The 26,315-nt window shown below is 66.4% G+C and overlaps 1 protein-coding gene across 1 annotated transcript in view; it reads right to left on the bottom strand.

Moving 5' to 3' along the window:
- Plxna1 (plexin A1) overlaps positions 1-24,543 on the bottom strand; it is a 40,711-nt gene extending 16,168 nt beyond the window's left edge. Inside the window, exons 1-19 of the mRNA XM_076841075.2 lie at positions 23,353-24,543; positions 21,216-21,398; positions 13,423-13,563; positions 12,496-12,596; positions 12,139-12,262; positions 11,901-12,054; positions 11,329-11,428; positions 10,422-10,536; positions 8,301-8,501; positions 6,864-6,960; positions 6,581-6,774; positions 5,613-5,764; positions 5,416-5,536; positions 4,929-5,065; positions 3,747-3,914; positions 3,523-3,616; positions 3,102-3,341; positions 2,869-3,012; positions 2,432-2,666 (exon numbers count right to left, since the gene is read on the bottom strand). Of these exons, the coding sequence (XP_076697190.2) occupies positions 2,432-2,666; positions 2,869-3,012; positions 3,102-3,341; positions 3,523-3,616; positions 3,747-3,914; positions 4,929-5,065; positions 5,416-5,536; positions 5,613-5,764; positions 6,581-6,774; positions 6,864-6,960; positions 8,301-8,501; positions 10,422-10,536; positions 11,329-11,428; positions 11,901-12,054; positions 12,139-12,262; positions 12,496-12,596; positions 13,423-13,563; positions 21,216-21,398; positions 23,353-24,543 (3,892 nt within the window). The remainder of the gene's footprint in view (positions 1-2,431; positions 2,667-2,868; positions 3,013-3,101; positions 3,342-3,522; positions 3,617-3,746; positions 3,915-4,928; positions 5,066-5,415; positions 5,537-5,612; positions 5,765-6,580; positions 6,775-6,863; positions 6,961-8,300; positions 8,502-10,421; positions 10,537-11,328; positions 11,429-11,900; positions 12,055-12,138; positions 12,263-12,495; positions 12,597-13,422; positions 13,564-21,215; positions 21,399-23,352) is intronic.
- Positions 24,544-26,315: the final 1,772 nt, after the last annotated feature.

Below are 26,315 nucleotides of genomic sequence, written 5' to 3'. Positions count from 1 at the left end.
ATGCCCTCCCGCTGTGGGGGCAGGACCCCAGCCTGGCTCTGCCTGTCCCTCTCCTCCCTGCCCCTCAGTGTTCCCTGTCCCAATGCAGGCAGGACCCTGTCCCTCACCGGGCCAGGGTGGGTGGGAGGTGGCCGGGTGGGGGACAGGCTGTCCCTGGGCTCCCAACCCCCAGGCTGGGAACTGCCACCTGCCAACCTGGGCCCTCAATGGCTGCCCCTCCCCCGCCAGTCCTCTCTCTTTCAAGAACAAAGGCCGGCTGGGCGGTGGGGCGGCTCCGCAGAACATTCCAGAGCTGTGAGGTGTCAGCCCTCCAGCCGCCCCAGGGACGCGCTATCTGATCAGGAGCCAGAGGAGCGAGCGGGCGGGCTCTGGGAGACGTCTGGCCTGTTTAATTAAGAGTTGGGCCTTCATCTCCTGGGCTGGCACCGGTGCCAGGCGTCTGCGCATCTCCAGCTGCTCTGAAGCAGCTGCTGGCCACCCCTTCACACGCGCTCTGGCAGGGGCACCGCGCACACGGGCTCAGCTGACAGCCGGCCTCCACCAGGGAGAGCCTCAGGGGAGGCCGGGCCTCCCCTGCACACATCTGCCTGCCGCCTGCTAGGACTTCCCACAGGGCAAACCTGGCCACCTGCAGGCCACTCGGTTCTGCAAGGGACTTAGTTTAAGAAGAGCCCAGCCCCAGGCCAGCGGGTCCTGTGGGAGTTCCTAATAACCCAGGACAGAGCCACAGAGCTGAGGGTCCCAGCTTGTGAGGGGCCGGCATGGAGACCCCGCCCACATCGGCCATCTGCACCCACAGCACCTGGGGCAGGGCTGGCTCTGCCAGGGATGAGTATAGGACAGTTCTGTGATGTGCTGGGCAGAGGTGGTGGCCCCTGGTGGCCCCCTGGATCACAGAAGGAGCCCTCTGTTCCGACTGTGCTCACCCACCCCTAGGCCACAGTCAGCACAGCTGTGACCCCTGCCCACCCGGAAGCCACCTCCTCTGGCCACGCCCCCACCCGTCCTTGGGCTCCGCCCACTCAGGGTCAGGGGCTTCAGGGGGCCAGGCCTGAGGAAGGGGAGGGATGAGACCAGGTGCGGCCACAAGACTGCCCAGTCATAGAGGCCCCCTGGGGCAGCTCAGCTCGTCCATGGTGGCCGTTTTTGTCACCAAGGGGAATAGTGAGCCCATGAGAGAGGCCAGCACGGGGGAGGGAGGAGACAGGAGCCAGGGTCTGGGCACACAGAGGTCCCCACCTGCCCCCTGCAGAGCCCACTTAGCAGGTCTCTGCCAGTCACACCCGAGGGCTGGGCGGACACACGTCCCCTGTCAACAGGACAAAGCTGCCTGACTCAAGGATGAAAAGCAGTCCACTGAGAACTGTGTGCACCCAGGGGTGACAACACCACCAAGGAGAGGCAAAAGCTGCCACACTGCCCACTGGCCATCCTGCCACCACGCGTGACACCCAGGGGGTGCCCAATCTGCAGATGAGGAGGCTGAGGCACAAAAAGGCCGGGTGTCCTGGCCCCTGAATCAAGGTACTCTGGGGTGCAAATGGGGTGGCACCCCACGGCCCCAGGTAGGCTGCTGACCCCTCCCTGGCGTCAAAGGCCCCCCAGAGCAAGGACACAGGAACCAAGTCAAGGGAACCAGTGCTGGTGGTCGGGACTGGTGGCTTCCCTGGCTCCTTGTAATCCAGGACCACGCCCAGACCCCGCCCCTCCACCCTGACCCCGCCCCCTCACCACCTTGCACTCCATGGCCACGCCCAGACACCCGCCTCCTCCACCCTGACCCTGCCCCACACTCTCCTAGCACTCCATGGCCACGTCCAGACCACGCCCCCTCCACCCTGACCCAGCTCCACACCATCCTCACACTCTAGGGCCACGCCCAGACCACGCCCCCTCCACCCTGACCAGGCTCCATACTCTCCTCACACTCCAGGGCCACGCCCAGACCCCCAGCACCCTGACCCCGCCCCCACACATCCTCCTTGCATTCTGAGGCCATGCCCAGACCCCGCCCCTCCACCCTGACCCCGCCCCCACACAATCCTCACACTCCAGGGCCACGCACAGACCACGCCCCCTCCACCCTGACCCCGCCCCCACACACCCTCCTTGCATTCTAGGGCCATGCGCAGACCCCGCCCCCTCCACCCTGAACCCGCCCCCTCCACCCTGAACCCACCCCCACACCATCCTCACACTCCAGGGCCATGCCCAGACCCCAGCACCCTGACCCCGCCCCCACAACCCTCCTTGCATTCTAGGGCCATGCGCAGACCCCGCCCCCTCCACCCTGACCCCGCCCCCACACCATCCTCACACTCCAGGGCCATGCCCAGACCCCAGCACCCTGACCTCGCCCCCACAACCCTCCTTGCACTCCAGGGCCACGCCCAGACCCCGCCCCCTCCGCCCTGACCCCGCCCCCACACACCCTCCTTGCATTCCAGGGCCACGCGGGACTCCAGGTTGTCCATCTGCAGCTGCAGCCGCTTGAGGGTGCGGTCGGCGTCGCGGGACTTGCGCTTGTAGGCGATGAGCACGGCCACGATGACCAGCAGCAGCAGGCCCCCGCCCCCGCCGATGCCCACGATGGCGGGCAGCGTCAGCAGGCTGTCCGAGTACACCTGCAGCATCCCCGGGGAGAACTCGAAGCTGCCGGCCCGCACCTGCAGGGCGGAGGTGGAGGTAGCTCAGAGGCCCCTGCCCATGGCCCTGAGGGTCCCACCCCACACGGTGACACCTGCCTACAGGCTGCAGGCGACACCCTGCCAACGGGGCCTAGAATGGCCAGAGTGGGGATACGAGGACCCAGGGACCAGGCTGGGCAGGGCTCACAGGTCAAGAGGGTGGGTAGGCGGGTGGACGCACCGTGACCTTGTGCTGGCCTGTGAGGTTGGGCGACTCGCAGAGCAGCTGCGTCTCGGACACGGTGAGGACGCAGGGCGTGGAGCCGATGAGCACCGTGTAGTTGAGCCGGGAGTTACCGGGCGCGGGTGGCAGCAGGTTCCGGCCCTGCGGGGGATCAGGGTGCCACAGCGGCGATCAGAGGGGTCTCTGCTCCCACCCGCACCCTGTACCCCTCCCAGGGGTGCGGGACCCACCTTGAGGATGAGCGGGGAGCTGGGCTTCAGTTCCAGGAGGCCCGTGGGGCTGAGCGGCTCCAGCACGGGGTCGGGGTAGTAGACGAAGGTGGACGAGTTGAGCACCAGCAGCGCGCGCACGTTGTCCATGACGAAGCCCAGCTCGTCGGGCCGCTCCCCCAGCTCCGGGGGGCTGCGCGTGGGGTTGTCCACGGATGGCGCCCGGCACACCATGGTAGTGTCATTGTACACCATGCAGCTCTGGGGACACAGCGCACCACGATGCCGGGCGGGCCTCCGAGAGGCCAACTCCCCCAAGGCAGAGCCGCATCCGAGGGGCTCCCTGCATGGACCACCACCATCCAGGGCCACCCTGTGCAGGCCGCCGCCCACCGAGCCACCAACCAGGGCCCCGGGGGGTCTGCAGACGCTGTGGACTCACATTCTCCCTCTCCACGCCTCCATACTTGGCCCGGATACGGGGTTCCCGGACCGTGGCCAGATTGGTGCCTGTGACCGTCAGGAGGGTCCCACCACTGGAAGATGAATGGGAGGTCATCAAATGAGAAACAGGAGGGGCGGCACAGCTCCAGAGGGTCAGAGCCCCACCCCCACCCCCGAGGGACACCAAGCCTGTCATCTTCCACCAGGCAGGAGGGCTCCCACCTGTTGATGCTCCACGCGGGGTCGATCTTCAGGATGGTGGGGTCCTCGGTGTAATTGTACTTCACGTCGGGGTTGGCGAGCTGGGCGCGGTTGATGTTGATGACCACAGGGGCACTGCCAGGGCTCTGCCCTGGGGGCGTCAGGCAACGGATCTCCCGGGAGTTTCTCCTGGAGGGGCCCCAGGGCACCGTGAGGTGGCATCCAGGACAATTCCAGAGTGTCCTTAAAGATGAGCTCACGGGAAAGGGGCTGGACCTGCCACTTTCATACCCTCCAGGGCCCCCCCCCACACCCCTGGGACCCTGCTTGGCAGATGGACGTAAGTGCCTTCCACTCCTCTGGGCCTCCATCTGCTACCCCTGCCTCAGGTGACCCCGGCCAGGGATCCACACCCACCAGGACTTTGCCTCTTCTGCAGCCCAGGCAGCCAATGTCCCTGCCTGTGGCTTCAGAGTATTGTCACCGCCCCAATGAATTAGACCCCTTCCCTATGAATGTCCCTCAATTGGGAAAACGAGGCTTCTCCCCTGCATCCCTGGGTCTCAGGTGACATGAGCCAGGCTGACATCGAGGTCACTGGCTCACCCGGCAGCCAGTGGGTACTACCTACACCTGTCCCCTCAGCTCCGTCACCACGGCCTGGAGGCCCTACCGCGGGGCCTGGCTCAGCTGCAAACATCAATGATGAGTCTGATAACGGGTAATTACCACAGGAAAATATTTAAAGGGCCGTTCCATTATCATCTCTAATCTAAAATTATCCACTTCAAGCCTCAGGGCTTTTTGTTAAGATGTCTGTTTTCTCTCTTCCAAAAAAAAAAACCTTTTTAAATACTTCTGATTTTGTTCCCAAGGGAGTCCCCTGTTCCTAGGGAAGGACCAGGGCGGAGGCAGCCAGGTTGTGCCCGCCCCCTGGAGCCAGGCCACGCCCTCCCATCAGCTACCCTCTCTCCTCCCTCGTCTCCCCGTGCTGGAGGGAGCCCCTGTCTCCATGGTAACCTTCTCCGCCTCTGGGTTTCCATAGTGATCACCCCAGCCAGGCTCTCCATACCCCGGTTTCCTTGGCAACGGAAGGGGGCACAGAGTACATGTGAACCAGGAGGAGGGACAGCCCTGGCCCCCGACCACCAGTAGAAGAGGTGGGCCATGCCCTGGCCCCCCACTCCCACCTGCACCCCGTACCAGGAGAAGGAACAGGGCCGGCCACCGATGGATACTGCCACATCACTGCCCGCGTTCAGGTGGCTCCCCTCAATGCCAATCCAGGTGCCCCCTGACAGAGGCCCACGGGAGGGACTCACGCGGTAGAAGGTTGGTGTCTGTAAGAAGGTTCACTTGTTAGAGCAAAGTCCCCCACAGGTCCCATAGGGACAGGTCCTGCTCTGCCAACCTGCACTGCCAGCTGTGGCCCTAGCAGCACAGAAGCCCCACAGCTGGAGTCTCAGAAACTGCCCAGGGTGGCCAGGGAAGGCTGGAGCCCAAATCAGCACACGAGGGGAGGGGACAGCCCCTGAGGCTGCAGATCAGGACAGAGCACGGCTGGACCAGGGGACTCCGAGGAGGACAAGCAGCTGGGCTGTGCCTAGAGCCTGCCCCTGTGCCCAGATGAGGCCCCAGGGCCACCTCCTCGGACAGGCAGGGAGCCAAGCACCGCATGGGCGGGACTTACCACGAAGGTGAAGCGCTTGGGCGACAGGGCCCGGTAGTGGGGGGAGCAGTCCCTCACGCACACCTCCACCAGGGCGTCGTGGGCGCGCACCGTGCTGGCGTCCCCGATCTCACAGACGATCCTGCGGGCGCAGGCCGGGCCTCAGCAACTGCAGGCCGGGCAGCCCCCCACGCCCGCTGCCCCCGGGCCGCACTCACTGCTCGGCGCTGATGTACTCGCTCTCCACCGGGCTGCACAGCACCTTGCCCACGCGCACGCCCAGCCGCACGTCCTCAAAGCGGAGGCCCAGGTTCTCGCCGGTGATGGTGAGCCGCGTCCCTCCCTGCCTGGGGCCCGTCTCTGGGGACAGCTGCGGGAAGGCAGAGGCTGGGGCACTAGTAGCCACCTCGGGCCCAGTACAGCCACGTACATCGTGCCTGGGCAGGCTGGGTGGCACGAGGGCAGCAGGCAGGTGAGCAGGCCAGGGCGGGGCCAGGGCAGCTGGGCAGGGCCAGGGCGGGGCGGGGCCAGGATGGTGGGGCGGGGCTAGGATGGTGGGGCGGGGCCAGGATGGTGGGGTGGGGCCAAGGTGGTAGGGCAGGGCCAGGGCGGTGGGCAGGGACAGGGCCAGGGCCAGGGCTAGTGGGGACCCTCCAGGGTTGTTGGGCGAGGCCAGGGCCAGCTGGGTGGGGCCAGGGTAGGGCGGGGCCAGGATGGTGGGGCGGGGCTAGGATGGTGGGGCAGGGCCAGGGCGGTGGGCAGGGCCAGGTCCAGTGGGGACCCTCCAGGGCCAGCTGGGCGGGGCCAGGGGCAGGGTGGGGTGGGGCCAGGATGGTGGGGCAGGGCCAGGATGGTGGGGCAGGGCCAGGGCGGTGGGGCGGGGCCAGGGCAGTGGGGTGGGGCCAGGGCCAGTGGGGGCCATCTAGGGTGGCTGGGCGAGGCCAGGGCCGGCTGGGCGGGGCCAGGGTAGGGCGGAGCCAGGATGGTGGGGCGGGGCTAGGATGGTGGGGCAGGGCCAGGGCGGTGGGCAGGGCCAGGGCAGCTGGGCAGGGCCAGGGTCAGGGCGGGGCCAGGATGGTGGGGCGGGGCCAGGGCGGTGGGCGGGGCCAGGGCCAGTGGGGCCCTCCAGGGTGGCTGGGTGGGGTCAGGGCAGTTGGGCGGGGCCAGGGCAGGGGGCGGGGCCTACCTTGAGGATCTTGGGGTCTGCGCAGCGGCTGCTGCCATGGCGCGCGTGCATCCAGGCCGACGGCGCATCAGTGGGGCAGTGGTGTCGCAGGGAGCAGCGGCGCTCGGCCACGCACCAGCCACACTCGAAGCGTGGGTCGGCCTTGAGGCAGAGGCCGCAGCTCTCGCGCAGCGCCGGGCACTTGTAGAGGTGGGCTGCGGGGAGCGGGCGCGTCAGCCCTGGCCACCCACCATCCCGCCTTCCCAGCACCCCGCCGTGCCCGGGGCGGCCCCTCGCTGCTCACCCTGGATGTTCTGGGGGTTGTCGATGACAAAGTTGCCATTCCACACGACAGACAGGTTCACAGGCAGGTCGCTGATGTCGTTGCCCTCGTAGGAGTACTGCCAGGGGTGGGCACGGGGTCAGCCACCCCCTCCCACAGTGAGGGGGGTCAAGCCAGCACCCACCCTCCCCAGAGAGACCTGGGGTGTCCAGCCTGGGTCCTGAAACCTGCTGGTCACTCACTTGCCCCCCACCTCCCCGGGGGCATGGCTCCCCCACGGCCTCACAGGGTCTTCCTTTCCTGGTTTCAGGGCCCCAGCCTGCAGCCAAGCCTCCTCCAGAGCAGGCTCAACTCCCTGCCCCCCAAGCTCAGCCTCCCTGGGACGTCCTGGGCACCACTTCCAACCACAGGGAGGCTGGGAAACCAGGACTCTCAGCTGGGCCCTTTGGACGGGGTCCGGGAGGCTCTGTGAACTTCAGTATCTTCATCCCCTACGAGGACCAGGCTGCCCTGCGGGGTGCGATGGGTTTCCCCTGGCCAGTCGAATCACTGTCACACTCAGCTCTGTCCCCAGCCCCTCCCCAGGCTGGCCTGGCCTCAGTGTAACCACCCCGTCCCCAGGGGCTGGGCCTGGCGCTCCAGCTGTGTCCCACTTTCTGGAGTTGATGACCTCAGCGCCATTCCTGGGCTGGGGGCAGAGTCAGGGAGCCCAGTGTCTCCCAGGGGCGGCCCAGCAATTCATCATTTTTTATCTGCAGGAATTTAATTGGATCCCATGAAATTCCCTGATACTCTCTCTTCCCTTTAGACGCGGCTGCGGGAAAGATAAATGTGGGCCCGGAGAGGAGGGAGGAGGGGGACGACACTCGGATGGGCACAGAGAAGGGCAAGTTCACACAGTCAGCCCTCAAGCCCCGAGGAGAGGGGAGATGAGGCCAAACAGGGAGCCGGGGGGAGGTGGGTGGGGTTCAGGGGAGGTGGGACTCAGTGGCAGAGTCGGGAAACACAGGCTGGAGGGCAGGGGACTGTCTAGCTGCTGCTCTGAACGGGGTCCACTCTGACCCCAGGGGTCTCATCCACACCCTGCCCCAGAGCTCTAGGGATGGGGGTTAACGGAGGCCTTGCTGACCACCCTGTGTCCCATGGGCCAGCCCAGAGTCACCCCCCTTGCCAATCAGGGCTCAGGGCCATGCCACAGCTGTGCTCCTGCAGAGGACAGAGCAGGACTGGGCCCAGGCCTCTGATTCAAGCACGCCCCCCCCCACCTGTGGCCCATTCATCTGCACAACCCTGGCACCCGAGGGGCACGGCAATGGCCCAAGAGGCAGACGGACCTCCTCCTGCAAGCGAGGGGCACCTGACCGTGAAGGAGCAGACAGGGTCCCAGGGCTGTGCGGGGACAGTCCCTGGCGCCTCACAGGTCCACCCCGCCCCAGCCTGGCTGACCCGGGGACCTACCGAGGAATTCTGGCACTGCAGGCTGGAGCTGTTGAAGCGCAGGGCGGTGACGCGGGCCGGGCTGCCCGGGATGTGGAAAAGGCACTCGTAGCCCCGCTGGCCCGACTGTGGCTGCGGCAGGTTCCGGGCCGCCAGGGTGATGGGCTTCACCACGCCCACAGGGACGTAGATCTGGGTGGAGGGCAGGATCTGCGGGCAGTCCTGGGGACAACAGGCTTCGTGGGGACCGGCCAGAGGAGCGTGCTCTGGTGCCAGCCTTGGCACCCTGAAGACGCGAGTGACAGCCAGCTGTCTGCATCCTGTTCCCCGCCAGGCTGGCCCGGGGATGTCCCCCTCCTTCCAAAGACCCCAGCGTCTGGACAGCGGAGGGGCCCCATCTGGCCTGCAGCTGACAGGCCCCTAGAGGTAGCCGCCACCAAGACTGGGGTGCTGGGGAGCGAGGTCCCATCTGGGGACCTCGGGAGCGTGTAAAAATAGCCAGAGCCCAGCAGAAAAACAGCCCGGGCTCCTGGGGACAGCGTTTCGGCACCAAAGACCTGATGCAATGACCCTGGTTCTTTGCAGCACGTCGGGTGGCGGCCTGGGGAGCAGCGGCCCCGGGGAGCGCAGAGCCTGGCTTTAAATAGGGATGCTGAAAACAGGCCCTTGTCCCCAAGGCCTGTCACAGCTCCCGAAGCGGGCCCTGGGTCCCGGGCCAGCTCTGCAGAGACTGCCAGAACCCTGCAGGGGACAGGGACTCTGGCTCAGCCCCTTGGGCCTAGAAAGGCCCTCACAGTTAACTGCTGAGCCTGCAGATGTCCCCGTGGTCACAGGCCTCAACTCAAGGGCTGTGCTCAGGCCAGTGAGGAGTCCCTGCGCCCTCGGGCCCAGGCTGGAGTGTCACTGTGACTACGGGAGGCCACTGGTGGCAGGAGACAGAACGGGGTCTCCCCACAGGAGGTCCTGGCCAGCGTGCCGCGCTGCCACCTGCCCACCGCCAACAGCCCCAGGTGTGACCCACAGCCAGTAGCACTGAGCAGCCTCCACCTGCCGCCCCAATACTCCAAGGTCACCTCCTCTCCCTGCTGCCCTCCTGCCCGCCCAGCCTCCACGGTGACCACCACGCTCCGGGAGGCCTGCCTGGGTCAAGGCCTGGTGGACAGACACCTGGGGAAAGGCTGAAGGCTCCCTTGGGAGGCTGGGATCTTGTGGAGGCTGCCCGGCCTCCCCTCACTCAAGGGCTTCTGGGTCAAGCGGGGGCCAGGCCAAGAGGTGACCATGACCCACCAGGAGTCCTGTGCCCCTGGCCCTCCCTACGCAGCCCCGTGGAGTCCGCATCTGGTACCTGTCCTGTCCACTGCTTGGGGTGGCTGGGAGGCCCCAAGCCACGGACACTTCCTGCCCCACAGGTGCCCAGCACGGGATCCGCCCTCACCCCGCCTGTCCAGCCAAAGCGTGTGGTGTCTGCCACAATTGGAAGATCCTGGCCCCAGGCTGGACACAAGCAGCCCTCCCCAGGCCTGACCACAGTGTCCTGCCCACGCGGTGCCCAGCAGGCCCTGGATCTGCCCCGTAGCCCGTGGACAGACCCAGCGCTGTGCCGGGCTCCAGGGTGACCACTGAATTACCACAAGTCACCACGCCGTCCTGCAGGACTGTCCCCCACCAGCTGATCCCAGAGTTCCCTGTCTGCCTGTGAGATATAGGCCACCAGGCCCCGTGTCCCCCAGCCAGGCCCTGTGTCCCCCAGCCAGGCCTGAGCCCCAGGCTCGTACTGCGCGGCCACCAGGGCCTAGGCAGTGTGGCCCTGTGCGCCCAGGGCTGCCCGCTAAAAGAGGCCCGGCCCGGGGACTGATCTGAAGCCCCCCCACATACCCCATGGGTCACAAAGGAGACCACAAAACAGCACTGGCCAAGACCACCCAGAAGGCTGTCCCCACTGCCACAGACCCTGCTGCACAGTGTCCAGTGCCCTCTGTCCAGCGCCCTCCCAGACCGACCTGGTCAGTCGTACCCCTGGGGTGCGAGGCCAGCAGCCCAACAGTCCAACCACTCATGGGACGCTCCCGGCCAGCCCTTGGGTGGCACGCAGGCGGGGCTGTCTGCGCCTCTGAGACCCGAGACCCTGTCACCGAGCCTTACCTCAGACACGTTGACGCGGCCTTCCAGAAAGGCGCAGTCGGCGGCGTTGTGCGTGCAAACGTGGCGGTATTTGCACCAATGGCAGGGGAAGGAGCCGTTGACACAGGACAGGCAGCTGCAGAGGGAGGGCGGGAGGTGAGTCAGGCCCCAGGCCCACACCCCAGCCGGGAGCACAGCGCCCTGCGCTCGCACCGTGCTGCCCCAGGGCCTTTGCACATGCTGCTTCTGAGAGAAAACCTCCCCCAAATGGTTTCCCGCCTGCCTTCCTGTCCCCCCACCCCCGCCTCCACTGCTTTCTTCTCCGGAGCCTTGGTCACCCCACACCAGCGGCTGTGGTGACCACATAGAACTGACCAGAGCCTCCGTCCACATCCGCCTCCCTGGCCAGAACCACATCCCACCTGAGCAGCGGCTTGTCTGTTTGAATCTGACAGGGGCTGGGCCCTGTGACAGGGACCGGCCACCACAGGCACTGGGTCCAGGCCCAAAGTCTCTGGAGGAGGCTGCCCCCCTTCTCTCCAGAACCTCCCTAGTTACTAGCTGATACCACTACCCCTGGCCATCTGCCCTCTGGGCCCTGAGAGGCCAGGTCTGGCCACCGTACTCAAGACTGTCCCGTCCCTGAAGTCCCGAGAACTTTTATGTGTGAATCTGTACGTCACCCCCTGCTCAGGACACAGCCCCACACCCGAGGCCACCACGGGCCCTGTGGGTGGCACTGCCCCCCCACCTGCTGCCTGTCCCCCTCTCGGCCTGGCCCCTGCCTGGCAGGTGGCTCTCGCGAAGGCCTCTCCCTGCTCCCTGCCCAGCTGGCCCGAGGTGGGGCCCACGGAGCATCTGCAGAGACCGCAGGGGACAGAGGCAGGCAGGCAGGCCCGGGCCCACGGCGGGGCTCGGGGACACTCACGACTGGTGGACGCTGCAGTTGTAGAAGACGAAGTCCACGGACGCGAACTTCTTCCCCGTCTCCTTGGACTTGAGGTACAGCTTCACCACCCGCTGGTCCCCTGAGGAGCACCGCGGGCCTGTCACCAGGGCCACCAGGGCCACCAGGAGGGGACAGAGCCCAGGACAAGCCCAGGCAGGGGTGGACCCAGCACCCCGTCCTGTTCCTGGTGGTAGCCTCGGGGACCGGCTCGCAGGGTGGCCTGGGAAGTCTGAAAGGGACCTCAGGGAAGGGCCACAGCAGCCCCGAGGGGTCAGGGCCCGTCACACTCAGGGTAGCCCCCCGTCCCCAACCTCGCACCCCTCCAGCTCCGCCTGCGCCCTGGGTCCCCTCCTGTCACCTACGCAGCCTGAGACTCTGGTCGTCATGAGCCACCCATCCGCTGCCCCTACGCAGGGCACGGGGTCCTCTCCATCCATCGGGGGACAATAGGTGGCGGGGTCCCCTAAGGTGCCCTGGGCTGTGAAGGGGGAGGTGTTGGAGCTCCAGGGGACCCCATCCCCCCGCGGCCTCTGGGGCTGCAGGACCCTCACCCTGGCCCCGCGTGATGGGCGCCACCTCCCTGGCGGAGGGCGAGCGACAGTGGATGCGGCCGTCGTCCAGGACGCCCTCGGACTCCGTGAAGTCCTCGAAGGAGCAGTTGACGCCGGCCGAGAGGTCGGGGACATTCCAAGCCTGCAGCAGGAGCTGGCCACGGCGGGAGGGAGCGGTGAGCGGGCACCGGGGTCCCCACCCCATCCCCTCACCCTGCAGCGGGGTGGCCACACTCACCGGCACTTGGGACACGGTGACAGACACGTTGCGCGGCTGCACGGTCAGCTGCACGCACTGCAGCAGGTCGGAGGCGAAGCGCTGGGGCTCGTCCGCCCGCTCACACGCGTCCTGCCTCGCGCAGCTGTGGTCATAGGGTGCTGAGGCCGGCCAGGGGACCCAGGGCCACCCGCCCAGCCAGCCACCACCCGGGGCGGGGACACAGGGCCCAGCCCGCCACCCTGGGGCACCCTGCTCCTAGCCACAGTGCCCAGGAGGGACCCTAAGGAGCCCTGGGCACCTTGGGCAGCATGGGAGGCTGGTGGTGCCCTCCCAGGCCGCGGGCCACCAGGTCAAGGTCAGGGTCTCCCGACTCACACGCTGTGCAGGACACACCAGCCGCAGTGGGGGTCCCGAGACCCCAGGCACAGCTCGCAGGACGCGTACTGCACACAGCTCTCCACGGGCACCCGCGTCACCTGCGGTGGGAGGCCAGGTGTCAGACCGTCTGGTCCTCAGGCCTCCCTGGTGCTGTCTCGAAGGCCACTCCTAGCCTCCGCGAGGCCAGGCGGCCAGCCTCTGGTGTCCCTGCTGGCTCACGGGCCCTGCTCATCCTCCCTCCTCAGCCTCCGATTCCCGGGTGGTGTTAAAGCAGAACAGAAGCAGCCCAAGTAGTCCCAGCGAGGGACAAGAGCCACAGCCCTGGACAGCAGGCCAGCTGACCACGGGCCCCCTCGCAAGATGGCAGCCACAGCCCCACGGCACGGCCCGTCTCTGCCCCAGGCCCCCCACTGCCACCCGTGCTCTCAAACTGCTCCCTTCAAATCTTTGTCCCCCACAGGGAGGGACTGGGAATTCCTAACACCAGGCCCAGGACAATCTGGACGCAGCGAGGACCCTCACATCTGTCCCCACTCCCCAGGACATGTGTCGGCTGCTGACACAAAAGTGCACAGTGAGCCAGGCGCGGTGGCACACATTTGTAATCCCAGCGGCTCTGGAGGCTGAGGCAGGAGGATCGCAAGGTGGAGGCCAGCCTCAGCAAAGGCACTCAGCGAGACCCTGTCTCTAAATAAAATATAAAAAGGGCTGGGGACAGGGCTCAGGGGTCGAGGGCCCCTGAGTTCAATCCCCAGTACCCCCACCCCCCAAAAAAAGTGCTCACTGAGACCTGCCCAGCCAGGTCCACTTGCCCCCTGGGCGTCCCTGTGGAAGAAGAGGTGGCTCCCCACTCACAGTGGACCCCAGCTTCCCCGATCCCCCACCCCGAGTCCCGCACCGCCCCACAGCCACCCGGGCACCCACCTGTTTCTCCGTCATGGCGTAGAGGTACTGGCGGTTGGGGCTGAGGACGAGGTCGCGCAGGATGGGACTGCCCTCTTGGGCCACTACGCTCTCGTAGGCCAGGGCCGGGCGGCCACCAGGGTTCGCCAGGTCCACCAGGATCTGTGGCAGTGAGGAGGGTCCTAAGCGGGGGGTCTGCGGATGCCCTTCTGTCACACCCACACCTACTCAAGGCTGGAGGTCCCAGGCCTCCCCCACCAGGAGGAGAAGGCCAAGGTCAGCCACGCTGACTCCCCGCTGAGCCAGGGCCCAGCTTCAAGGACAGGGAGCCCAGGCAGGGCACCATGGGGCCCAGAGAGTCCCTGGTCCCTTTATCAGTGCACAGAGCCCAGAGCGGAGCAAGGCCCAGGAGGAGAAGGGAGGCCAGGAGTCTGGAGGCTGTAGAGGCCAAGATGGAGCCCTGGGGTATCCTGGGGGTTGGGGACACCCCTGGTAAGAAGCCAGCAGCAGAGGAGGCACCTCGTGGCATGGGACCGTATCCAGGTCCCAGACAAGTCGGGGCTGGTCACCCAGCTCCGCTCCTCTGCCCTGAGCGGGAGGCTGCGGTATTTTTAGTCGCTTTTTACCAAACAAATGGATTTAATTAACAGCGAGACCCAGGGGACTCTCCAGAGAGGGGACTTGGGGCGTCCTCACAGCCCAGCAGTCTCCTGGACGGGCCTGGGCCTGCTCCTGCCCACAAGTCACGGGCCTGCCCAGCACGGTCACCTCTGGTCTCTCCACCTCGCGACCCAGGGGCAGGGACAGGGCCTGGCCCAGGACCCTTCTTTGTGTCCCTGTGGCCATGGGGCAGGGCAGGCCCAGGGCAAAGGGACGAGCCAAGGTCTGGCTCCCGCAGCTCCTGAGGCTGGGCCCAGGCGGCCAGCCGGGGTGGGGCGCTGTGACTCTGGGCCAGGGAGGCGGCCGTGGAGGGGGAGGGACACATTCCTGAGAGCCCCCGCCCCCCACATCCGCTCAGCTGCTCCCACCCGGGCCTAAGTCACACCAGACCCGGAAGAGCTGGGCAGGGGGCGGGGACAGCCCTGTCACCCACACTCTGGGAACGCTGGCCTCCGCGAGGAGGGGACACCAGGCGGACAGATAGCTAAGGCACAGCGCCGGGCGTCCTGTGAGAGGGACAGGGACACACCCAGCCCTGCGCCCGGCCAGTCCTGCCATGGCCTGTGGGGTGGGGCCCAGATGTCCTCCTCGGGGTGCACGACCCCCACGCCCCGGGTTGGGGACAGAGGTGCTGCTCACAGGAGCTGGGCCAGCCCTGGGCCAGACGCGCCCAGGGGAGGAGCCTGTGTGGGGGCTGAAGTCCCCCCGGGCCTCAGTTTCCCCACCTGTGAAATGGGAATGAACGGGTCTAGACGCAGGGCGCTGCACGTGTCCCCCCAACCTGCAGACACCCCGGGAAGACCCAGCGCTGCCCAGTCTGTGGCCCCAAGTGGACCCCGAGCCTGGCCCTTCTCCCTCCCAACATCCAGGGGTGCTTTCTATATGCACCAACCCCCTGTCCCCACTGGGCCTGTCCCCAGGCCTGCCACCCCCCTTCCCACCCAGGGCCGGGCACAGCCGCCCCTAGGCCTGGGGTGGGCAGGAACGAGAAGAGGGCAGAGTCCTGGACAATCTGGGGACACAGGCCAGCACAGGCTCCCAGACACCCTGCCCCCAACCCACAGGCCCGGGGCCGACTCAGATGACGGGGACAGGTGGCACCCAACAGCTGCAGCTAGGGGCACGTGAGGCCAGCTGTCCCTCCACCTGCCCCGCACGGGTCACCCCTGCCCCTTCACACACACGGGCGGGTCCCAGGGAGACAGGGCCCCAGCAGAGGGACACAGCCGGGAGGCAACACCCGAAGTAGACAAGACTCTAGGGACAGTCACACTGTGTCCCGAAGAGCCCCCAGGTCCAGGCCCAGCCAGACCTGCGCGCATACGTGTCACGGAGACCCCGGGTGCAAACCAGACCCCCCCGCTGCACGGGGGGCGCAGCATCTGTCCCCAAAGTAGGAGGAGCCAGCGCCCACCAGGAGAACATTCCGGACAGTGGGGCGGGCACAGGGCCAGGGCGGCTGGCAGGATGGAGGGCCCACGTGCCGCCGCCCACAGCCGCCGCCCACAGCTGTCCACTCCAGGGCCACCCACCTGGAGGCAGCCTGCTCTTGGGGCAGCTGGGCCCAGCCGTTCCCTGGCCACAGCAGCTGGGCCTCTGGCAGAGGTACCCTGGGCACGGGGACCAGGCCAGGGGCATCCCTGGGCGTCCCCCGCCACCTCCAGCCACGATCACTGGTCACTTCTCCCCAAGGACCACGGGAACTGGCCAGCAGCCCCTCCCCCACACCTGCAAGGGGCCCTCCCCTCACCCTGGACAATGGCCACCAGACTGCACCAGGGCACGGGCCCCCAGCCGGCCAGCTCAGGAAGGGACCCAGCTCACCCCACCCGGCTTCTGCCTGGGCGTCCAATCCTTGGGGTCCCCTGTCCCACCTGTACACTGGGGAGTCACCCCCAGGCTCCCCGCCAAGGGAGAGGCCAGGAGCAGGCTGAGTCCCCATCTCCCCTGTGGACAGAGCACGTGCCACCACACGGTGTCCCTGATCTTGCCTACAGACAGCCAGGGAGCAGGCTCGCCCAGTGTCCCCAGGCTGGCCCCTCTTGCTGTCCAGCAGGCCCCCAGGGTCCCGCTAGGCAGGGAAGCCTGGGTCAGGGCCCTGGGGGGACAGCCAAGGGTAGGGGGAGGCCCGAGCCCCAGTCTGGCCCCCCCCCCATGGCCGCCCAAGGCCTGGCCAACTGCTATGGAGGGCGGGCGGGCAGCTGACGGCCTGGCCAGGTCAGCTGTCCATCCAGCCCAGAGGCAACAAAGGGCCCATTCTGCAGGCGGAGGGCAGGCGGGGGCGCCAAGGAGGATGTCTGGCCCGTCCAGGCTGAGAGCCAAGGCCGGCACGCGCCCTAGCTGCCCGGAGGCAGGGGGCTGCCCAGCTTGGCCCTGACCCGGGAGGGAAGAGCCACCCCACCACGAGGTCGGCCAGGGGCTCCGGGGCTGGGATGGCCAGCCAGAGGACCGTCACCCACCGCCACACGTGTCCCCAGGAGGGGCTGCAGGAGGGGCGGGGATGTCCTGCGCCATGTCCCCTTCCCCGTCACCAACCCGCGGCCTCCCCCTGGCTGAGGGCAGGTTCCGGGCCCCTTCCCGGGTCCCCGCCATTCTGCCAGGCCAGGAGGAGTGTGACACTGGAAAAGCACATAGTGACTTCCTCTTGGCAGGAGGCCTTGTGGCTCTGATTGGGCCAGACGCACCTGGCAGGGGACAGGGGTGTCACAGAAATCCTGCGTTTTCCAGAAGTAGGGACCAAGCAGGTCAGGGCCCAGCAGGTGGTGGAAAGCCAGGCTGCCCCGGCAGTGACCTCTCAGCAATCAGGGGACCTCTCTGACCCTCGGTCTCCTCATCGCCACCAGCCGCCTCACAGGAGAGTGTGAGGATCCAGGAGCTCACAGCCCCTCCTCGCCTTCCCCAGCCACCGCGGGTCCCGTCTGCCCAGGGAGGAGGGGATGGCCCAGTGTGGAAGCCACCTCCCCGGGGCAGGGCACAGGAGGCCACACCAAGGTCCTCCACGTGGGTCCAGAGGGGACCCTGCTGGCCACTGGGAGGCAGAAGCCCGCACACTCACACTCACGCTCACGCTCACGCACCACCAGCTCCCGGGCTGAGCAGCCCTAGTCAGACCAACAGGGCCAAGGAGGGGACCTTCCCTGTCTCCTTGGTGGCCCGCTGACCCAGGAGAACAGCCACAGGCGGACACAGCTTTCCAGGAAGCACAGATGTTCGAGCCACTGCCCCCAAGGTGCTGGTACCACAGCCCTGGCCACAGCAGGACACCCACAGCAACTGCACATGGGAACCGACAGCCGGGTCGCCTCCCTTCCCTACCAGTGACCACAAGCTGGACACAGCACACAGCCAACAGGGCCCCCACCTGGACCTCAAACCAGCAAGAGAGCCAGGTGCAGTGGCCCACATCTGTCATCCCACCGGCTCAGGAGGCTGAGATGGGAGGATCAAGAGTTGGAGGCCGGCCTCAGCCACTTAGTGAGGCCCTGAGCAACTCAGGGAGACCCTGTCTCTAAATAAAATGCAAAACAGGGCTGGGGACGGGGCTCAGGGTTTGAGTGCCCCTGAGTCCAATCCTCAGTACCAAAAAAAACCCCCAAAAACCAACACCCAGCAAGAGAGGCGGAAATCAGACGACCAGGTCACGAGGCCGGGGCAGCCCAGCAGAGACCTAGCAGGTGGTCCGACACCTGCCCACCAGAACCATGCGTGAAGCTCAGTGCTGGGCCGCGCTGTCCCTGACCTGCAGGACACAAGGCCTCGTCCACCTGAAGGGAGGGGACACGCGCTGGAGCGTGCATCTGAAATGCACACGCGACGCAGACGGGCCTCTCGTGGAGGCCGGGCACCCGGAGGCAGAAGGCACCCTGCGTGACCTGGTCTCGAGAAGTCCAGGCTCCACAGATGGAGGCCAGCCAGGGAGGTCCCTGGGTGCTGCTGTGTCCTCAGGCGACACCCGACTGCAGGCCGCCATGTGCCTTTGTGGACTCACCACGGTGGGGCACGGGAACCCTCTTGGGGGCAGGGGGACTCTCCTCTGGAGGTCAGGAGGGCTTGCTTGTCCCCAGACCCTGAGTAGCACACAGTAGGCGCTCTGCAGGGATGCGCGTGACGAAGCAGAGCCATTGCAAAGGGAGAGGCAGGGGTTGAGGCCGGAGTCCAGCGGAGAGGCCGAGGCAGGAGGATCTCATCTGCTGCCTGCTAAGCTGACTGCGCGTGTCCTGCAGGTCATGGTCCCCACAGCTCTGAGATAGTGTGACCAGTGCATGGAGCCCGTGAGCCCAGGGCTCTCTGGGAGGTCAGGGCTGCGTGGGCTACTGGAGTGTCCAGGGCCAGCCCCAGGACGCACAGGAAGGGTCCTCCCCCAGGCCTCCTTCCCGAACAGCGTGGTCCTGCAGCGCGGGTCCCTGGCCATGGTGCGGTGGCCACCGGGATGCAGGAGCTGGCCCATGACACTCTGTCAATCACAGGTCAGCTGCCAGCGATCACAGTCAAGAGACCTCAGGGCCCAGGGACCCAGATGCTCCTGAAAACCCGGATGCGCAGGCGACGGGCACATCGTCAGGCCTGGCACGGTGACCAGAGAGGGCCGGGCGGCGCCTCAGACGGGCCCAGTCCCCTGGGTCCCGCTGCAGCAGCGTGAGGCCGGCCCAGGGTGCCCCTTTGTCGCCCAGCGACAGGGCGGGGACTGTCCCCTTCTGCATTGCAGACGGGGAAACCCGGGCCACAGGAGGCCAGGCCCTAAAGTCCCTGCCAGAGCGCAGACTCCTTGGGAGAAGCTGTGCCCAGGGCTGGGGACACCCAGGAGGAGGGCTGAGAGGGTCCTGCAGGAGAGGTGGCCTTGGAGGGGGAGGGGTAGGGGCCAGGCAGGGCTCTGGGGCCCCCAGCCAGGCGCACAGCGGAGGCTGGCGGGTCTTAAATTAATCGGCTACAATTTTACGCAACAGCACGTTTGGCAGGTCCTGGCCCCGGGCCAGCCATGTCCCTGGGCTCCCCAGATGCTTTTTAAAGCCCAGGCCTGGGAAAGAGGGGGCGTGGCCAGCCCTGCAGGCCTGCACCAGGGCTGGGCGGTGGGATGGGGTGTCCCCAGGGTCCAGGCTCTAGCCTGGCAGCAGAGAGAGCAGGAGGCGGGGACGCGGCACCCACTGCGCTCAGCCTCAGGGGACAGGAGGCGTCTCCAAGTAAACACACGGAGAGAGGGAGGCCTGCCCTGCCCAGCAGGGAGGGGATCTGCTGTGGCCCTGACCCTGGAGCACGGCCACCCCACTCCCAGGCAGGGTCCTAGGGGGAGGACGGGCAGAGGGGGACTCCGAGTCACCACGGGAGGCTGGAAACAGAGGCCACACCGACCTCGGCGAACCTCACACAACACCCACAGTGCACGGTGCCCGGGGCAGGTTCAAGGGCAAGAGGACAAGCAGGCAGCCCCCTTGGCTAGGTCAGGGGCAGGCAGGGGACCTCACGCGCCCTCAGCGGGGGAGCAAGGCCACTGAAGGAGGAGCTGAGCGCTCTCAGAAAGAGGCCAGGCCTCCTACCACGTCCTCCAAAAAAAAAAAAAAAAAAAAGGGAGGAGGCCTGGAGCCAGCAGCCCCCCCCCCCCCGTGCCTCGGTTTCCTCATCTGTCAAACTGAGGAAGAGACCGCGGTGAACTTCCAGTCTGAGCGCTCCCTGCCGGGCCCCCAAGGAAGCAGGAAGCCGCCAGGTTCTGGAGAGGCAGTGGGAAAATCTGAGGCTCAGAGAGGGTAAGCGGCTGCCTGGAGGTCACACAGCGGATCAGGAGGAAAACGGAGATCAATGTCAACTCCACCCTGTGTCCACTGAGGTTCAAAAGCTACTCCACGGGGCACGAGTGACGCTTTGACAGGTTCATGACCCCTCCCAGCAGGACAGAAGGGTTTCTCACGGTCCTAGGTCCCTCACCCAGGTGACCCTGGCTGTGTCCTGGGGCACATCCGATCCAACTGCAGAGCCACCCCCCAGGCTCTGACGTCACTGGGCCAGCAGCCCCGGGCACAGCTGGCCCCATCCACTCAAGAGCCACGCGAGCCTCCATCTCCCAAGTACCCAGGTGCAAGGAACCGGCGCCCAGGACCGGGGACCGTGACCCTCTGAGGTCACAGCATGTCTGTCCCCAGCCCTATTTTGTATTTCAGTTAGACACAAGGTCTCACTGAGCTGCTTAGGGCTTTGCTGTTGCTGAGGCTGGCCTCTACCTCGAGATCCTCCTGCCTCAGCCTCCCAAGCTGCTGGGATCAGAGGCGTGCGCCACCAGGCCCAGCAGATTAACCGAAGAGAGCCGGGTCCCCTGGTGGGTGGCAGGCTCTGGGGCACCCAGCTACGACTGAACCCCAACACCCACCCACCCAGAGAGTGTCTGCTGGCTCTCCCAGCTCCTCCGGCCTCCCTGGTACCATAAGTGCGTGCTGAGTGGCAGGTTCAGGGCCCCACCCCAGAGCCACCGGACAGCCCCTGCATGGCCAGGTCTCTGAAGTCACCCTGCTCCTCTAGCACCAGCCTGGGGTGGGGCAGCGGGCGCTGCCCTTGGCCTGCTCTTGGCCTGGCCTCTGGTGGAGGCCGGGCCGGGGCGGAGTGCTGTCTCAGCAGACACTGGATCTCAGGGCGCAGCGGGGAGGGGGCCGCGCAGGCCCGCCCTGCCCCCCCTGGAGGTCACCCTGCACCTTTGGAATCCAGCCGCAGTGTCCCCAGGCCCCAACAGACAAGTCCTGAAGGTCCCCTTGTGGAATGGCCTTGGCCCAGAGGATGCGGGAGGGGTCAGGGTGACCAGATGGCCCGTGCCAGGAGCCCAGAGGGGAGATGGGTCCTTCAGAAGGACCCCAGGCTGAGCTCAGCCCCTCGAAGTCACTCAGCCTGGCCCAGAGTGACGTCCCCACACTCCTCCTCCACCAGCGGAAGTGGCAGCAGAGGGCTCAGGACAGAGCTGGGCAGAGCCCCACTGTCCCTGAACAAGTCCCTGAATCTGACTGAGCCCGGGGTCATCTACAGGAAAGTTCAATGGCTCCACCTGGCTCTGGCGGCCCACGCCTGTCATCCCAGTGGCTCAGGAGGCTGAGGCAGGAGGATGGCAAGGTGGAGGCCAGCCTCAGCCACTCAGCACCGTCCTTGTGCTTGGGATGGGGGGGCAGCAGTCCCCAGCCTACCTTGCGGATGCGGCCGCTGCGCGTCCCGGCGAACACCACGGTGCGGCCCCGGTAGTCGTAGGCAGCCACAGCGGTCAGTCCGTCGTCCTTGTCCACAAACAGGGGCGTGCCCTCGATGGTGACCGTGCCCCCCAGGGGCTGGTTGAAGTCCTGCCCGCAGAAGTCGTCGTCGATCTGCAGGGGCTGCGGGAGAGGACGGGTGAGCGTCCTCCCTGAGCAGGGCCACTCCAGCCCCACCGAGGGCCCCAGATGGGACAGACTGCAGGCCCATTTCACAGACTGGGAACAGGGAGGCCGAAGCTGTGGGCTGCCCAACCACACTGGCCCTGCGCCTAACTCTGGGTCCCTGGGGAAGGAAGGACAGGCGACCAGTGGAGCAGGTGGCCTCAGGGGTCTGGCCAGCGATGGACAGGAGAGGAGGGGACAGGTGGGGAGGGGGTGACTGCCCGGTCCCTCCTCTGCAGAGGTGTGGCCCTGGCCACCAGAGGGGGCGTGGAGACAGACAGGATCCAGTTCAGACAGGACAGACAGTGGCATCCAAAGGCAAAGGGGGGGCTGGCTGTGCCTGCAGGAAGCCATCGATCGCAGGCTCCGGAGATGGCTAGGGGGACAGCTGGGGGACAGTCCCACTGCGAAGCCCAGGAGGAGAGACAGGGCACGGGGAGAGGAAAGAGGATGGGACAGGCCACTGATGTGGCCAGGTCAGGGCTGGGGCGCCTGGGAACCACCCCAGGCACACAGGACACCTCCCAGGTCTGGGGACAGGGCACGGAGCGGCCAGGGTGAAGCACCCCCTCCGGGTTTCCGTGTCCCCACTCCTTCTTCAAAAAGCCACGGGGAGGGGACAACCATATCCACCAAAGGCACTCAGAACCCCGACCACACACGGGAAAGAGGAGTGGGAGGGACCCTGGGCACCCCGCTGCGCCCCAAGAAGAGCCAGTGCCTGTCCTAGTTGGGACCCAGGAGGACGGAAATCAGAGAGGGACAGGTTTTCCTGGGCTACCTAGCAGGTCCCAGGCAGCGGTGGCAGAGGGCTCAGGGCAGAGCTGGGCAGAGTCCCACTTCCCCTGAACGAGTCCCTTGGTCTGACTGAGCCTGTCGTCCCAGCAGCTCTGGAGGCTGAGGCAGGAGGATCCTAAGGTGGAGGCCAGCCTCAGCCACTCAGCGAGACCCTGTCTCTAAATAAAATCTAAAAAGGGCTGGGGACGGGGCTCAGGGGTTGAGTGCCCCTGGGTTCAATCCCTGGGACCAAAAAAAACGACCTTAATGGTTCCCTCGACCTCAGCGCGGGAACATGGAGGAGCAGCCGAGGCCTGGCCCCAGTGAGTAGGTGCTGGAGGCTGCAGCCCAGCACAGGGGAGGCCCAGCGGGGGCAGTATCAGGTCCACTGTCTCTGGAGGGCACAAGCACGGCCTGCAGGGGACTGTCATCTGGCCCCAGTGTGGGTGACGGGAGGGCCCAGGAGAGAGGCACATGGCCAGGGAAACATGAGGGAGGGATGAAGGCTCTAGAGATGGCGCCCACTGGGGTGAGGCCCAGCGCTGCCTCTTAGGACCAAAGTCAGATCCACGCATCTCCCTGAGCCTCAGTCCCTGTGTCTGAAAATCAGGGACAGGAGCCAGCTGGCCAGCACCCCACATGGGGCCAAGCACGCTGTGGATGACCCATCCCATGTCCCCAGGGGCTGGTGGGTCATTTGGGCAGGGTGCCGTTACCCCATGTCCCCAACGCCTGGCAGGGCACTGTCATGGCTAGCAAGAGGATCTGGGGGTCAGCGTGAACCCCTGCAACCCAGGACAGCAGCAGCCCTTGCCTCACAGGGCTGAGCTCCCAGGCGGCCAAGAACAGGGCCTGGACACAGCAGGAGCCACCCTGGTATGTGGATAGGCACTGGACGCAGGGGCGCACACCTGTCATCCCAGCAGCTCAGGAGGCCGAGGCAGGAGGATCGCAAGGTGGAGGCCAGCTTCAGCCACTTTAGCCAGGCCCTGAGCCACTCAGCGAGACCCTGTCTCTAAATAAAATCTAAAAAGGGCTGGGGACGGGGCTCCGGGGTTAAGCGCCCTTGGGGTCCATCCCTGGGGGGAGGGGCCAGGCCCTGGTCAAGGCCACCGTCCCGGTCAAGGTCACTCACCGAGTTGATGCAGCCCAGCTCCTTGTTGAGCAACCAGGGCAGGGACAGCTTGCCCTCCCCGCGGTAGCAGGACTGGATGCGCTCCTTGATCTTCTCCTTGATGGCGCGCAGCGTGAAGAGGCAGAGCGCGGACTCCTTGGGTGGCTTGACCCGGTTCTTCTGGCCCTGGGCGAACACGGTGAACAGCACGTCCTCGTCGTCGCTCAGACCCAGCTGGCGGGCCAGCGCGCGGCCGGGCCGGCTCAGGTAGGCGTCCTGCACCAGGCGGTACTCGACGCCCGCCTGCTGGCAGCCGATGGGGAACTCGACGTACGAGTAGAACTTGGGGTCGTCGACGCACAGGCGCACGATCTTGGAGGTGAAGAAGTGCTCGCCGGCGGCGTCGGGGGACGTGAGCTGGGTGTCCAGCTGCAGCGTCAGGTAGTACACGAACTGCTCGCTGCGAAAGCTGTACACGTAGTAGATGTCGAAGGCGGGGAACTTGGACAGGGTGTCCGACGGGATCTTGAGCTGCGACGACACGAACTCATCCTGGTACACGAAGCCGAACATGTCCGCGTCCTCCTCGTTGGCCATGAGCCGCCGGCTTGACAGCGTGGGAAAGTACTCGGATTTGCCGTCGATGGGGGTCCCCACGAACAGCTTGGCCTGGCCCTGGCCGGGGGTCCCCGCGATCAGCACCCCGGCCATGCTGCCCGCCTCGCGCACGCTCGACAGATAGTGCTCCTTGCGGTGGTGGGGCTCGCCCAGCTTGAAGAGGTCGTCCAGGCGCAGGAACTGGCAGATGCCCTGCGACGCGCTGCCACAAGCCAGCAAGCGGTTGGCGGCATAGTCCAGCAACAGCAGCTTGTTCACGTTGTCCGTGCTGCCCAGGCCGTGCGGGCACGACTGCACGCTGGGCGGCGGGTAGCACTTCTCGTTGTCCTCCACGGGGCCCGTCACGTGCGCCCGCAGCAGCGTCAGGTTCCCCGACAGCTTGTAGATGCGGTTCACCGCGCCCACGTACACCTCGCCCGTCTGCTCGTGCACCACCAGGTGGGTGAGGCCCCAGTCGCTGGCCACGAAGGTGCGGAAGGCGGGTGGCGGGGTCCCGTCCGTCCTGGGCGAGCCTGCGGCCACCCAAAGGCCCCCTAACAGCAGCAGGGGCAGCAGCATGGAGAGCGCCTGCGGGCGCAGAGGTGGCAGCAGCATGGCGCGCCCGGGGCTTGGGCCTCGGTGCTCAGGTCCTGCAGGGGCGAGCATCACGGGGCCGGGAGCCACAGCCCTGGGGGAGAAGGGGCAGGAGAAGGCTGGTGAGCATGAGCGCAGCACGCGCGCAAAGAGCACGCACGTCCTGTCCAGTGCGCGCGCGTCCTGCGCGGACTCCCAACGTGTATCCTGCACAGACCCCTTCACCGCACTCCAGGAGGAAGGGCTGCTCCTCCGGGCAGAGAGACAGAAGCTAGGAGAGGTCACCCTCCTGGCATATGGGCGCAGAGCGCGTGCAAAGCACGCACGTCCTGTCCAGTGCGCGCATCCTGCGCAGACCCCTTCACCGAACTCCAGGAGGAAGGGCTGCTCTCCCGGCAGAGAGCCAGAAGCTAGGAGAGGTCACCCTCCTGGCCTGGGCGCAGAGTGCGCGCAAAGCATGCACGTCTTGTCCAGCGCGCGCGCATCCTGCACGGACTCCCAACGCGCATCCTGCGCAGACCCCTTCACCGAACTCCAGGAGGAAGGGCTGCTGCTCCCGGCAGAGAGCCAGAAGCTAGGAGAGGTCACCCTCCTGGCATATGGGCGCACAGCGCGCACAAAGCACGCAGGTCCGGTCCAGCACGCGCGCATCCTGCGCGGACCCCTCTACCACACTCCAGGAGGAATAGCCGCTCCTCCGGGCAGGGAGCCAGAAGCTGAGAGAGGTCACCCTCCTGGCTGGGGCCCTGCAGGCAGCCAGGGGTGAGCCAGGTGTCGCGGAGACCAAGCAGTGGTTACCACAAGCAGCACGGGACACCTGCTTGCGCCAATTCCATGCCTGTGCCCTGCCACTGCTGGCAGAGGGGAACCACCCCTGGGGGTCACAAGGGCCTGGGGTCTAGACTGGAGTCACAGCTGACATTCCAACTTGGACGGGATCCACCTCTGATTCAGAGTCTGACTGCGCCCTAGGGAGACAGACCCCTGGCCCCAAGCTCCTCATTCCCAGTCACACTTCCCTGGCTGGGGCTGCGGGGGACACGCACCACGGTTGCCATATAAAAGCTGGACACAGGTGGGCTTTTGAGTTCATTCCCAGCTCCAGGCCCCCTTGAGTCCCCACCCAAACACAGGGCTGCGCCCGGGGTGAGTGGACCTTCAGGATGTGTCCCCAAAGCCTGCTCTCACAGGTCCCCCAGACGGCAGCCTGGTTCCTTCCCACAGGCCTCTACTGGGCGCCCACGGGGAACGTGCCCCGTAAGTACAGCACCCACCTCCTGACCAAGTACCAGGGTGGGCGCAGCATGGGCAGCACGGGCGCTGGTGCCCAGGCACTGGGTCAAACCCAGACTCTCACTATGCGCCCCTTCCCCAGCCTCAGTTTACCCACCTGTAAAGGGGGTGACACCGTTCCTCACCTGGATGAGAGGAAGAGGATGGCCTGCCCATGTGCTGGGGGCCTCTCCCCACTCCTGGCTGAACCCCGGGGCTGCAGATACCTTCCTCCTGACTCCCAGCCAATGCCCTCCCTGTGGCCGGCAGCCCCATTTCTCAGGTGGAACAACTGAGGCCTAAAGATGATGACTTTTGCTACAGCCCAGCTCAGGTGTCACCTGAGACATCTCCCATGAACTGCTCCCTGAAGGCACCCGCTAACAGTGCCCAGTCGCCTGTTTTAGCCTGTGGCAGGAGGCTTGTTAAAGGTTTTTGTTACCTATCGTTCTCAGACGCTGACTCTGACAGAGTGGCAGCTCTGTCTGACACAGGAGGGTCTGGCTAGGTGTGGTTCGCCA

The sequence above is a fragment of the Callospermophilus lateralis genome, chromosome 20 (assembly GCF_048772815.1).
Source record: "Callospermophilus lateralis isolate mCalLat2 chromosome 20, mCalLat2.hap1, whole genome shotgun sequence".
Lineage (NCBI taxonomy): Eukaryota > Metazoa > Chordata > Mammalia > Rodentia > Sciuridae > Callospermophilus > Callospermophilus lateralis.
The sequence above is the reverse complement of the archived record's forward strand: the minus strand, read 5'-3'. Positions and strand labels throughout refer to the sequence as shown.